Below are 13,468 nucleotides of genomic sequence, written 5' to 3' on the forward strand. Positions count from 1 at the left end.
CCAGTGCAGGGTTTTTGTGTGTAATCCCAGGGGCTCTTGCACACAGAGAGGGCTTTCTGTAGACCCCAGGCTAAGAACCTTTTTGGAGCAAAAGAGAAAAAAAGCAAATGCTCTGCTTAAATTTTTTTGGAAAGCACAAATAAGACAAAAACTACTTGCATCATCCCTGGCTGACAGAAAAGAGGACCAGATTCACTTTCATTTGCCCAGGTTTTTAACTTTCCTACAAATTTGTCCCCGGAGAACACCTCGGGCCCACAGGTGTGAACACTGGTAGTTCCCTCCTTCTTGATCTGGGGGTTTCCAAAGGACCAGTAGGCCTCAGGGCTACCAAGGTAGATTTTTCCTCCTTTTAGGGGAGTCTGAATTCCTTAGCACCCGTCTGGGTTTTCTTCTCCAGCTTCAGTCTTTCTGGTAGGCTGGCATTAACTGATGAGTTTCTGAGGACAAAGCAATCTTTAGGGCACATCTTTCTTTCCTGCCCACCCTGCATGTATCCCTCCCAGCACTTGGGCCTAACTCTGTGGGACCAGCCTGAGTTGAGCTGCTTGTTTCTGTAGGGAATTGGGGTCCCAGCTCCCTCCTGGGCACTAAGAAAACTGGTACCTATGGGCCATCCCTGGGCCCCCCCCCAAAAAATGAAGGCAAGTCTCCTAGAAAGCAACCTCCTTTTCCTCCTGTAGAGTTGAAAAGAAATCTGCAAACTCTTCCTAGGTCTTACAATGGTGATTGAAGGGAATCTCCCAAAGAACTCTGGGGAGGGGGTCTGGGTCACTGTTCCATCCCAGAGCTGGGAATGAGTGCCCCTGGATCAACCTGCCTGGCCGGGTTTTCTGTTTATTTTGTTTGTTTGTGTTTTTGGAGAAAGAGAAACTGCAGGTGGGTGTTGGTTAGTGAGCTGACCCGGGGGCACCCACTCCAGGGCTAACTCCGAATCTGCCTTTGGTCTTCGTTTTGTCTCTTCCATCCTTTCTTCCCCCTTCTCCCTCGTCCTTCAGTTTGCACTGTGTTTCCCTTTAGCAACCCTGGCTGGTCAGGCTGGGGTCCTAGTTCAACTTCAGTTCCTGAAATAGTGCCTTGAAAGCTGAGGGAAATCTTGGCACTTTTTGGGGAGAAGAAAATGAGGGAACGAGGAAAGCACAGACCCTGCTGGGTCCTCATCTATTGCTTTGCAACCAGGGACATTTACAATTTTATTGGAGGTAAAATCTAAAGCCCCAGCTACTCTAATCAGTCATCCAATTGATCAATCTATATATCTATTTATTATCCGTTTATCTGTCTAACCATTGATTAATCTTTCCTTTTTCCCTATTCTAATCTTCATTATTTAATCAATCTACATAGACAGACCTACTGATGATAATGGTCACCTTTGTTTTCCTTTGAGGAAAAAGAATGAAGTGTTTTGCTTTTGCCACTGTTCAGGGCTCAGAATTTTCTCAGGGAAGTATTTCAAGTTGAAATCTGCCTTCCTTCTTTTTCCTGCCTGATCTTTCCCTTCAAGTCGAGCAGGCCAACAACAAGGTCCTGTTGCTATTTATTCATCTGCCACTTCTCTGGGCATGATCTGTTTGTGTACAGGGAATGGTTATGCTATCCACCAGGGGCAGTAAATCTGGGCCACTTGGGAGCACTTGGAAGGAGGTGGGGGTGGAAATTCTTCCCCAAAAGAGGGGGAGAAAGAGCAAGTTTTCAGTTTCACTTCTTCCTCCTGATTCTGAATGCTGTCTGCCTTTCAGTGTGTTTTCCTTCCATATGTGACTTATCTGTGATCTTGTTTCCAGAAGGCAGGGAGTGTGTGAATTGTGGGGCAACCTCGACCCCACTGTGGCGGAGAGATGGCACCGGCCACTACCTTTGCAACGCCTGTGGGCTCTACCACAAAATGAATGGACAGAACCGGCCTCTTATCAAGCCCAAACGAAGGCTGGTGAGTTCTCCCTGGAAGGACAAATCCCACACTAACCATTTTGTGTTCTCCATTCCTTCTCTCTAGGAAGGGGAACTTTCTACAGGATATTGGTTAGGACAGCTCAAAGTCAGTTTGCTTAGGACAGTTTTCTTCTTTTTATTTTCTTATTTTCTTTCTTTTTTTTTTTTTTTCCTCCAAACTAGATATACAGAAAAATTGTCTGGTTTTCCCCATCATGGTTTGTAAGTCACTTCTTTCAAGGATCTTGACTTCTGGGTTATCAAATCTGAAATGTATTCCCAATAGGATCATTGTGTTTAGCAGCACCAGGAGAACTGATTTAAAATGCATAGGAAATCACTATGTCACAGACAGAAAATATTGAATCTGAGGATGGAATATTCCAGAAATCATCCAGAACACACTCCTGAAGTAGTAGAAGGAGGGCTCTCAGGAAGTAATCACAGACTGGGTGCTGTAGGTGAATCTCTTGTGCTCTTGCTTGAAGGTTGATGGGGCCAATTCGCTGAATTTCAGAAGCAACAGCCATTGAGCCTATTATATTTTGTCTCTCTTCTTGGTCTTAGAAATTGAGGACTTTCCTCAGGTAATTCCTGTGGGAAAAGTTTTGTGATTCCTGTCTTGCCTCTTGGTCTCACCTAGCATTTGGTGTTAATTTTCTCTTTGGACTGCTATCAGTAGGGTGATAACTACCCCTCCCTATTTTCCTTTGTTTTCCACTTCTCGATTATTAGGAATACTGAAGAAAATCTGATACTGTCAAGTATTTACAAGGAAAACTACCAGGAGAGGTTCATTTGCAAGCTTGTCTTTGGAACCATAGACTGAATAGAGTATATGTAACAGAGACAAATAAAAGCAGGCTTGGCAGATGCCAACTCACCATAGTCAAGAGATCAAAATGCTTTTTATGGTGCTGAAATTCACCAAGTGGAGAGGGAAGGAAGGGATTTCCTGTTACAGATTAATGAATGGATTGGCATCCATCAAATTCTAAGGGACAAACAAGCAAACAGAACCCTACAAAAACATAAACAAAACACCAGCAGCAGCAGAAACCCTCCGTCTTCTTTTTGAAGCATTATTTGTCCTCCTCTTCAGATTATAGAACTGCTCAACACCTTCATGTCCTCTTTAGGAAAAGGAAAAGCTTTCTAGGGATGGAAGTGCCCACGACTTCAATTTTTGGCAGTTCTAGGTCTCTAGGCTTTATTCTTTCTGATCTTTGCCCCCCATCTCCTACTTTCTCACCCCCCCCCCACCCCCGCTGCTTCTCTTCATGCAGTTTGGTATTTTTTTTCCCTTGCTCTCATGTGCAAAGCTAACTTCCTAGGAAAAAGCTGCCGGATATCTGAGCACTAGAGATAACTCATAAACAACAACTCAGCTTCCCCAACCTAAACATCAAGATGTTTGGACGGATCAGAACAAGAAGTGTTTGAAAAAAAAAAAAAAAAAAAAAAAAAAAAATGGCTGGAGGTGTTAGCACAGAATGAATGTGATCACACCACAAAAGAATGTTCTGAATCACTCTAAACCTGGCCTTAGTGGGGAAAAAAAAGAGAGAGAGAGAAGAAAAAAAGGAAAACTAACAAAAACTCTCTTGTTAATATAAGGCATGGTATTATAGGGTATTTTTTAAAGGTAAAGATAGAGAAGAAAAAAGGTGTAAAGTTCTCCTCCTATAGGCTGCTGATGAGTGAAAGTTTATTTGACGTTTTCTTCTGTCTGCACAGACTGCAGAGGAGGGTTCTACTTCCATTTTTTATAATTTGGTCTCCACTCACCTTTCATAGGAAATCTTCAGAACTCTGAGTAATAATTGCTTTTAATTCTAGAGTTCACTGGCTGTTACATTTTAAGCTGTGTTTTCTATCTTAATCATTTGTCCTGGGTGCTTTGATATTTTTTAGTTCCATAGAATTCATAGTCTACAGGGAGACATTCAGAATTTTTGTTGGTTTTTTAGCTTTGAGAGGTATTTGGCTTCTGTACACTTAGAACCTTTCATATTCTTGTTTATCCTTGGGGCTGGGGCTGGAAGCCAGGATCTTGTACATGCTAAATGCTTGTATCACGAGTGAAGTATGTGCTTAGCATGTTCGCTCTGCCCCCACCCTGGAACCATTCAGTTTCTTCTTTCCTAGATTTCCTGTTCCTTCACTCCAGCTCATCTTTCCTGCTTGCTATTTTTGTTTTACACACTTGCAGATTCACTGAAGACCACCCAGCCCATAATGTAGCTAGCTGTTCTGTGAGACACATATCTAATATGCTGAATAAACTAATGTGGGAAATAGAAGAAATAACTGAAGGGAAGATCCATAGATTTTTTTTTTCCCTCCCTCCTGATGTTGCCAGGATTTTCATGTCTCACAAGTAGCAAAAAACTGAGCAGGCTACCTTATTAATATACTCTGCTCCTGATAGCAAACCAAACAGTGTAGCTTTAAGAGACTCTCTAGGTTTGTGTGAAGTCTGTGGTACTGCAGAAGTACGCTGAACCTGCTTATATTTGTGTTATTTTCTATATCGTGTAAATATTTCATACTGAACCTCATTGTTTGAAACTCCCATCTTCCGTTTGGCATTATGTGTTTGTATTATACATTCACGATTGTCTGGCTGAGCAGTCTGGGTGTCTGAGCAGATACTAGACTGCTGTATCTGACCATTTCTTTTAAAGAAGAAAAAATCTGATAATAATCACATGTAACATACTTGTCAAAAATCACTAAGCACTAGTTTCACATAGGACTTTCTTCCCAGAGTACACAATGAAACACTTATTTATTAAATTAGCACATGTCGTAAAGGCAGGTAGGCATAAGCATGTGGGATTAAAATCAGCATTCTTGGATCTTGATGAATTATGTTCAAAATAGACAGCAAAAAAGTAGCACTTTTCCCACTTTGATAGGTAAGGGCTGTTTTTAATTTCCAGTTCCTTAGAATACAGAAAAGAAAGAATAATTAAAAAAAAAAAAAAGTCAGGGCTTTGCTATTTGAAGCCCATAGGAATATATCTGAGGAACAATTTAGTGGCTTTGAAAGGAAAAGAATTAGTCTGGTTAATTCAAAATTGCCACTGGGTTTTCCATATCTGGCAGCTTCCTGTGCTTAGCCTAACTTTTTGCTTGATAAAATATTGATAGAAGCCGGGCATGGTGGTGCAGGCTTGTTAATCCTAGGACCCGAGAGGCGAGACAGGAGGATTGAGTTTGAGGCCAGCCTGGGCAGCTTGGTGACACTGTGTCCCAAAATAAAAAAAATATATTTAAAAAAGGGAAAGAAAAAGGTCTGGGATGTTTTCCAATGGTAGAGCATTTGCCTAGCGTAGGCAAGTCCCTGTTTCCAATCTCCAGTACCACAGCAGGGAGAAAGGTAGAAAAGATCTCCAGGGTCCCTGTCTTCTTCATTCCATGTTCTTATAACCTTAACAGGTTTTTCCTTCTTTCTCTCTCGTTCTTTCCTTTTTGGAGCTGGGCATTGAACCTAGGGCCTTGTGCATGCTCAACAAGTGCTCTACCCTTGAGCTACAGCTCAAGTCTCCATATCAGAATTTCCTTGATCACAGATAAAGAGTAAACAAATTCTTCCTCCTTCTCTTGCCTTTTCTTTAATAATATTGCATCTAGGAACAGGAATAGTTTTACAGTTGCAGTTTTCTTTTTATCGTGGGAGGTGAGGAGGAGAGAGAGGAGAATTTTAGAAGTGACCTAATTCTGTATTTTTTTCAATAGGTTTAATAGTTTAATTTTTTTTTTTTTTAAAGAAAAGTGCAGACATAGAAAATAGTCACCTGAACAGTTTAAATGCATCAGAAAGTGAAAGAAACTGGGCTCGATGGTGCTCACCTATAATTCCAGCTACTTGAAAGTCTGAGACAGGAGAATAGCAGGTTCAAAGCCAGCCTGGGCAACTTAGTGAGACCCAGTCTAAAATAAAAAATAAAAAGGGCTGGGGAATGTAGCTCAATGGGAAAGCACCCCTGGGTTCAATCTTTAGTACCAAATAAATAATAAAAATAAAATCTTTAAAGGGCCGGGCATATCACTCAATGTTAAAGTTAAAAAAAAAAAAAAAAAAAAAATCTTCCTGTTCTGGAAAATGAAGGCAGCCTCATAAGCAAAGAATTAAAATTCAAGTTGAGGTTGACATGTGACCTGCCACTCTTCTCCTTGGTGAACAGTAAATATCAAATTTCATGAAGTTGACACGAGAGCAAGAAGGGGGTTCAGGATTCCTGCTGAAGAGCAAAATTACTTGTTCTTTTCAGTTTATCTCATTAAATGATGGCCAGACCTAACGAGACTGAGGGTGGTTGTCCCAGGAGTGGCAGGTGACCAGGTCCGAAAATGTTGCTTGTGTAGAATTAGGACAGCTGCCCACAAGCAGGGTCACGCTGACTCCAGTTGTGCCAGCCACAGGGTCCTGCCCCACACGTGCACAGATGTCCTCTCGGGGAATGAGTTTGCTGGGTGCTGTTAGCACTCTGTTCTCTTTTTCCATAATCCAGCATTTCTTGATTTAGGATCTGTCAAGGGTTCTGATGTTTGGGTGTGCTCTTCCTTTTGCTGTTCATGCATCCGGGATGGCCAGTTGCCTATCTCAGGATTGCTATGTGTGGGAGTTGTGCTTGAGAAAGGCCTTTTTGGGTCTGGACTTGGTGACGTGGAAGACTGAAAACCTGGTACCAAAATTAGTTGCTAATTCAAAATTGCTGCCCTGACAGATGCGCTTGGTGTGGGTGGAGGTAGGGGATGTTCTCGGGCGGTGGTACTGGCTTTCTGCTTCTCCCAGTCCACGCTGGAGAACAGCAGGTAAATTCTGGTCATGTTGCTATAGTCCCAGACTCTCCTATCCAGTGGATTGACTTTATTTTTCTTCTAGAGGCAGATTTGGGGATCTTTATAACTTTCATGTGGGCCACTTGCTAGTTTTGATTTCAATGATAATGTCTGCCCTTTTATTTTTCCCCTTCAAACTGGTCTCCCTAGTACTTCTGACAACACATTTAACATTTGTTTTGATTTTACCCACTCCTCTCTCCCTACCCCCAGTCGGCAGCAAGGAGAGCAGGGACATCCTGTGCAAACTGTCAGACCACCACGACCACCCTCTGGAGGAGAAATGCCAATGGAGACCCTGTCTGCAACGCCTGTGGGCTCTACTACAAGCTGCACAATGTAAGTGGGACTGGGACCAACAGGAACGGGCTCCCTCTGGCAGGATCACCACTGTCCCAGGCAGACCCCTTGATTGATTTGAGTCGCCCTCCTTTGGGTCAAGTAATGGACCTCAGATAATTGATACAGTAGGACCCAGGTGAGAGAATGAATGTGTTGCCGTGTGCAGTGGCACACGCCTGTCATCCCAGCAACTCTGGAGTCTGAGGGCAGGAGGATTGCAAGTTCAAGGCCAGCTTGGGCAACTGAGTGAGACCCTGTTAAAAAAAAAAAAGGGCTGAGGGCATAACTCAGTGGTGGAGCACCCTGGGTTCAATTCCTGGAACTAAAAAAAGGTTAATAGAAAACAACTTTCTAGTAGCCTTGCTGAGTTGGAGAGGTTTGAAGACAGACAACAGCACAACCCACTTAGTATTATTGAATATACTCTATGTGATGCAGCAATCTGATATGCTTTGTGGGCTTGCCTGAATTTTTAGGGGAAAAAAAAAAATCTTCTCCTTAGAAAAGGAATCACCAGCTCTATTTTGATGTTTCCTTGCATTTTAAACTTTTTGCAAAAAGAGAGGAGGTGGGCGTGCCTAAGGGAGAGAGTGAAAGAGAAAGATAAATAGAATTGTGATGCGTAGCACAGCAGCTCCTGAAACTAGGAAGACCCATTCAGTTACTGGAGAGTAAAAAGTCTAAAACTGTGCTGTGAAATTCAGATGGGTTCTCTGTATAAACGACATGTCTGTGAGATTTCATCTGGTGTCCTTGTCCTAACCAGCTTTTCCGTGCAGAGAACCCCTGAGCCCAGCGCCCCGTAAGGTGGTCACACCAGGAAAAGAAATTGTTTTTTCTCCTTCTTATATCATATTATCAAAATGATAACTGCTGCTCACCTGGGCTTAGCTTTTCTAATCTTTTAATTTGGGGTCCTCCCATTTTGTACTATCTTTATCTTAAATTGTTTTTTCAGGTTTTTTTTTTTTTTTTTTTTCCTGAAATAACTCTGGTTGACAGGCCACAACCCAAGTGAGGCCTAAATTTACATTAATTCTAAAGAAAAAAATTGTCATTGCTCTCTCTCTCTCTTTCTTTCCTCTCTTTGTTTTTTTCTGATTCTCCTAAAATCTCTTTGCTAGACTGAACCCGGAAGAGGTGGGAATTTTTGCTTGGGGCCGTTTTGGCAGCAAATTCATTTTACCCAGGAATACCCGGCAATTGGGGCGGAAGCTTTTCTGGTTAGATTTTTTTGAGTCACCGAGAATTTCTCAGGGTGACCCCCGGTACCTTAACCCTTTTTCACTTTTGGGGAACACGTTGCTGAAATTCTCAGGGGTCCTAAAGTCCAGACTGCCTGTGAAGTCATGTAGTGCCCAGCACTAATGAACTGGAGTCTGGTTCTATTATTCTCCCTCTGATCCTGGGGCTATTGGCATACATACGTTTGTCAACAATTCAACCCGAGTCCTGGTTTCACTTTGGGGAATTTACTTGCTCAGTGCAGTGGAGATAGAAAGATTTGTGATAAAAATCTGGCAGATTTGGGGCATTAGCATTTATTAGCGATTTAGTCATTTGCACAGCCTGTGAAGTTATTTTTTGAGTTGTCACTTATGACTTTTCAAGAACTTTCATGTTTCTTGATTACATTTGAGCCTCAAATAGTCCTATGATGTAGACAGGGCAGAAATTCTTTTTATTTCAGTTTTACTTGAAGAAGTTATGACTCAGTAAAGCAAGTGGCTTAAGCAAGGTAAAATGTTTGAGAAAGCAGAGAGGAGCCCTGCTGATTTCAGAGCATCAGACGGCCTTTCTGGGAGGTGGTGGCTTGAGGACCAGGAGGAGAGCCTTGGAAGGCTGACACTCTTACTTTAGAATAAGAATTCTAATGAATTATGTCCACATCACTATTCTTTTCCTGTTTCCATGCAAGTATAGGAATTATGGGAAATTAACCGTAAACCTTGATAATTGGTCAAGATAAAACATAATCTCACTTGTATCCCATCTGTACATATGTGTGATATGTATGAATGTGTGTATATATATATATATTTCTGAAGAATATGAATTATTTTCCAGCTGTGATGAGTCTTAAGCATGCTAGGCAAGTGTTCTCTTGCTGAGCCACACCCCTAGCCCACTTAATTTTCCAAATCAAAGAAAATCCAAGGACTCTTTCCCACTGTTTACTGCTACCCTGTTTGTATGTGGGTGTATGGGATGGAACCCAGGGCTTTGTGCACTCCACCACTGAGCTATGCCCCCAGCCCCTCCTACTTATTCTTAATTGGCTCCGTCTTTATGACTGGGCACCAGTGGCTGGGAGCAAGAAATTTCCTCATCCTCAAGTGTGTGTTTTTCCGACTTCTCTGGTTTCATAGGGATTCATCGAAGGAGGTGATTTATGTGTATTTAACAGAGATAATAATCTATGACCATTTTCCTCACAGAGCTTTTTCTTCTGCCCATGCAGATATCTACACATGTATGCCCCGAGTTGCCTTCTTCTTATCTGGGCTTTTAGATAACTGCCTATCTCAGCATCAGTGTATCTCAGTGGTGTTGTGACTAGTTATCTGGGGCTGTGTGGCCATCTGGTAACTAGATATTATATTCAGATACCTGGCTATGTGTATCTAGATATCCATGTACAGAGCAGTGTATCTCGACGTTATCTCGGTGGAGATTTGATGTGGGAGTAGATTCCTGTCATCTCTGTAGGCTGCATCTTTATCTTGATGATAACTTGAAGAAGAACCCTGAGACATTCTTCTGGCAGCGACCTTCCTTGGCTCTTTTGCCTTCACTTACACTGCCTGTCCTGGTACAGTGGTGGGGAAATAAGGCCTCAGGGGGCTCCATCCCCCTCTCAGGTGACCTCTCCCAGCTCCAGGAAGCTGCGTGTTTGCTGTGCCCGGCAGGTTGGTCCCTCTTGACCAGTTGGATACTCTCTGTTCCTTAACTGTCATTTTCTAGTTTCGGTAGCAGAGAGTTGGATCCTGAAGCTAGAGAGCCTCTTTCTCCACCCTGGCAGAAGGGGTATTCACTCTAGGAAGTCAGGAATGACTGGCCCCTGACATTTGCTCCTTGAGTTTCTTTGCTGCATAACCTTAACCTTAACCCTGGGAACTTGGCTAGATGTGTAGTTGACTCTTGTGCTCTTGAGATTGTCCTGACGCTGACTCTGTTGGGGGAGAAGCCTCTGTTTTGCTTTGTAGAACCCCTGATCTTGATTCTGGGCTCCCAAACCCAGCAAATGAGGTTTATCAGCACGCAAGGGAGGGTAGGCTGTTGTAGAGAGTGAAACCTAGGGATCCTTAGAGTGGGGTCTTGCTGTGGTCTCTTGACTCTGGTTTGTTCTTCATCCATCATTTTTAGGATGAGTGCACCTTGGTGCTAATGGAGTGCCTTGGACCCCGGAGGTGGATATTAAGGACTTGTTGATTGGTTGTTTAGCTATTTGTCTAGTTAGAAGTGGAGAGTCAGAACTAGGGAGAAGTAGCTGGGTTTAGACCCCAGAGCTGTGTGTGTGCACTCTACCAATGAGCTACATCCTCCACCTTTAATCTAAGGAGGCACTAAAGAAGTAAGACAAATTATGTTCTGTTTCAGTTACCAGAGAAATAGAACTCCACCAGGTGGGCCTCTGGACATGCAAAGTTCCTGGAGGAAAATTTTCCTCCCAGTTATTGGTATTGATGATCTTAACTGATAAGCTGTGCTTGAAGCACCTCTCCTGTGGTCTCTGATCTCTGAAAGCCAGAGGAGCTGACAGTCAGGAGCCCGTCCCCTTGACACCTGGACTGTGATACTTTGAGTCCCTGAAAAGGACCCTAAACTGCAACAAATCCCTCACCTGGGGCAGCCAGTGGGACCCGTGTCCTTGTGTGAAAGCCTGTGCCATTTCAAAGGCAGCAAAAAAGTAAAAAAAAAAAAAAAATTGATCTTTGTTTAGATTAACAGACCCCTGACTATGAAGAAGGAAGGCATCCAGACCAGAAACCGAAAAATGTCTAGCAAATCCAAAAAGTGCAAAAAGGTGCATGACACGCTGGAGGACTTCCCCAAGAGCAGCTCCTTCAACCCTGCCGCCCTCTCCAGACACATGTCCTCCCTGAGCCACATCTCCCCGTTCAGCCACTCCAGCCACATGCTGACCACGCCCACGCCGATGCACCCGCCCTCCGGCCTCTCCTTCGGACCTCACCATCCTTCCAGTATGGTCACCGCCATGGGTTAGAGCCCTGCTCGATGCGCACAGGTCTCCGAGCGAGAAAGAGTCCCTCCGACCCCTTCTACTTGCGTTTTTGCAGGAGCAGTATCATGAAGCCGAAAAGCGACGGATATATGTTTTTGAAGGCAGAAAAGCAAAATGATGTTTGTCACTTTTGCAAAGGAGCTCACTGTGGTGTCTGTGTTCCAACCACTGAATCTGGATCCCATTTGTGAATAAGCCATTCAGACTCATATTCCCTATTTAACAGGGTCTCTAGTGCTGTGAAAAATTGCTGAACATTGCATATAACTTATATTGTAAGAAATACTGTACATTTGAGGAAGACTTTATTGCACCTGGGTAGCTGTAAGGAAGGCATGAAGGACGCCAAGATTTTTAAGGAATATGGGGAAAATAAAGTATGGAATTCAGAAGAAACTAGGTCCAATATCCAAATTGGACAAACTGCCAGTTTTGTTTCCTTTCACTGGCCACAGTTGTTTGATGCATTAAAAGAGAAAAAAAAAAAAAAAAAAAAAAAAGCAAAAAATAAACCAAATAAAAAAAAAAAATAAACAAAACAAAAAAAAAAAAAAAAAAAAAAAAGAAAAAAAAAGAAAAACTTGTAGGCAAATCATTCTTTCAAAGCTGTGGGCCTCTGCAAAGGAAATACTAGTTCTGGGCAATCAGTGTTAAAGTCACAAATTGCCATCGAGGGTTTCAGAGTGTCATTTCTAGGCCTACATGCTTTGTGAACAAGTCTCTGTAATTGTTGTTTGTATGTATAATTCAAAGCACCAAAATAAGAAAAGATGTAGATTTATTTCATCATATTATACAGACTGAATTGTTGTATAAATTTATTTACTGCTAGTGTTAAGAACTACTTTTTTTTTTTTTTTCCTTTTTCGGTTTTAATATTTTTCTTCTCTCTCAATTTTCGGTTGAATAAACTAGATGACATTCAGTTGACCTAAGGTGGTTGTGCTCTGGAGGGTTTATTTTTCATTTTGTTTTTTGGATGATATTTATTAAATAGCTTCTAAGGGTACAGCAGCATCTGTCTCCTCACTCATTCCTCCTGCGGCCTGAGCTCTGAGGGGGGCAGTGTATGAGCTACCCACTTGCATGTCAGCCTCCTGGGCCCAACAGGCTACATCCTGAGAGCAACCTGGCTGACTGTCATGTTCCGTGTTAGTGATCACTGCCTTTAACCAGTTTGTTGAAATCATACTAAAAATAATAATAAAGTATTCTAAAGCAACAAAATGACATCGTATCAAAGTGGTGGCCAAGCTCTTAGAGAATCTGGTAGCTCTAGCTAATTTAAGAATAAAGAGTCTTTAAAAAACAAAACAAAACAAAAAAAAACCAAAAACCAGACATGTTAAGTTGTTCGCTGGGAGACAATGCTGATCCCAGATGGGCAACACCTATTCTTTTGGGAAGCTGGGAGTATTTGGAATTTTGCTGGAGCCCAGAGGAATTTGTCCCAGGGCTGGAACAACTTCTGGGGTCCCCTTTAGGAGCTGCGGTTTCTCTGCCTGCTCTCCTGGTGTACCTGACTGATAATCTGGAAGAAGTGGGAAGGTTTCCCGCTGAGATTCGCAGGTGAAAACGGGACGCTGGATCCCTCCTCGAAATGTAAACTAGCTGGGCTGCTCTTAGTTCATTTCTGTTTTGCTTTTCTACTGTTGAACTGAATCACACCACAGTGGAGGGTTTATTGGGATGTTTGCGAAACATGAAATAACCATTTTGTAACTTACGCTGTATAGTTTCCTTTTACTCTGTCGACAGAATGTGTATCTATGGCACACATTTAAAAATCTGTTAATCGCCTCTCTGCTTTCTTAGCAAATATTTTAAACCTAAAGCTAAATGTTGAAATAAAGGAGTAGAGAATCACTGAGATGCAAATGGAGATCTCACTGGCTCCTGATTAATGACCAAAGTTCGAATGTTGTTTCCGATGACCTTTGAAGCACCAAGTGAAATAATCATCGATTGCCATATTAAACTTGGAAAATTTTATTGTAGAGTTCCAAGTCCCAGGATTTGCCACTTTTTTTTTTTTTTTTTTTTTTTTTTTTTCATGAGCAGATTCGAGTTAATGCCCTTTCACCTTAAGATCTG

General features: G+C 42.3%; 1 protein-coding gene across 4 annotated transcripts in view; it reads left to right on the forward strand.

Moving 5' to 3' along the window:
* Window positions 1-13,230, forward strand: part of GATA3 (GATA binding protein 3) — a 30,011-nt gene extending 16,781 nt beyond the window's left edge. For 3 of the 4 annotated variants that reach the window (XM_079106998.1, XM_079106999.1, XM_079106997.1), the window contains exons 4-6: window positions 1,788-1,933; window positions 7,000-7,125; window positions 11,072-13,230. In XM_079106998.1, coding sequence (XP_078963124.1) covers window positions 1,788-1,933; window positions 7,000-7,125; window positions 11,072-11,356 — 557 coding nt within the window. In that variant the 3' untranslated portion in view covers window positions 11,357-13,230. The remainder of the gene's footprint in view (window positions 1-1,787; window positions 1,934-6,999; window positions 7,126-11,071) is intronic. The other variant, XM_079107000.1, reaches the window with a different exon arrangement.
* Window positions 13,231-13,468: the final 238 nt, after the last annotated feature.

The sequence above is a fragment of the Sciurus vulgaris genome (assembly GCF_902686455.1).
Source record: "Sciurus vulgaris genome assembly, chromosome: 12".
Taxonomy (NCBI): Eukaryota; Metazoa; Chordata; class Mammalia; order Rodentia; family Sciuridae; genus Sciurus; species Sciurus vulgaris.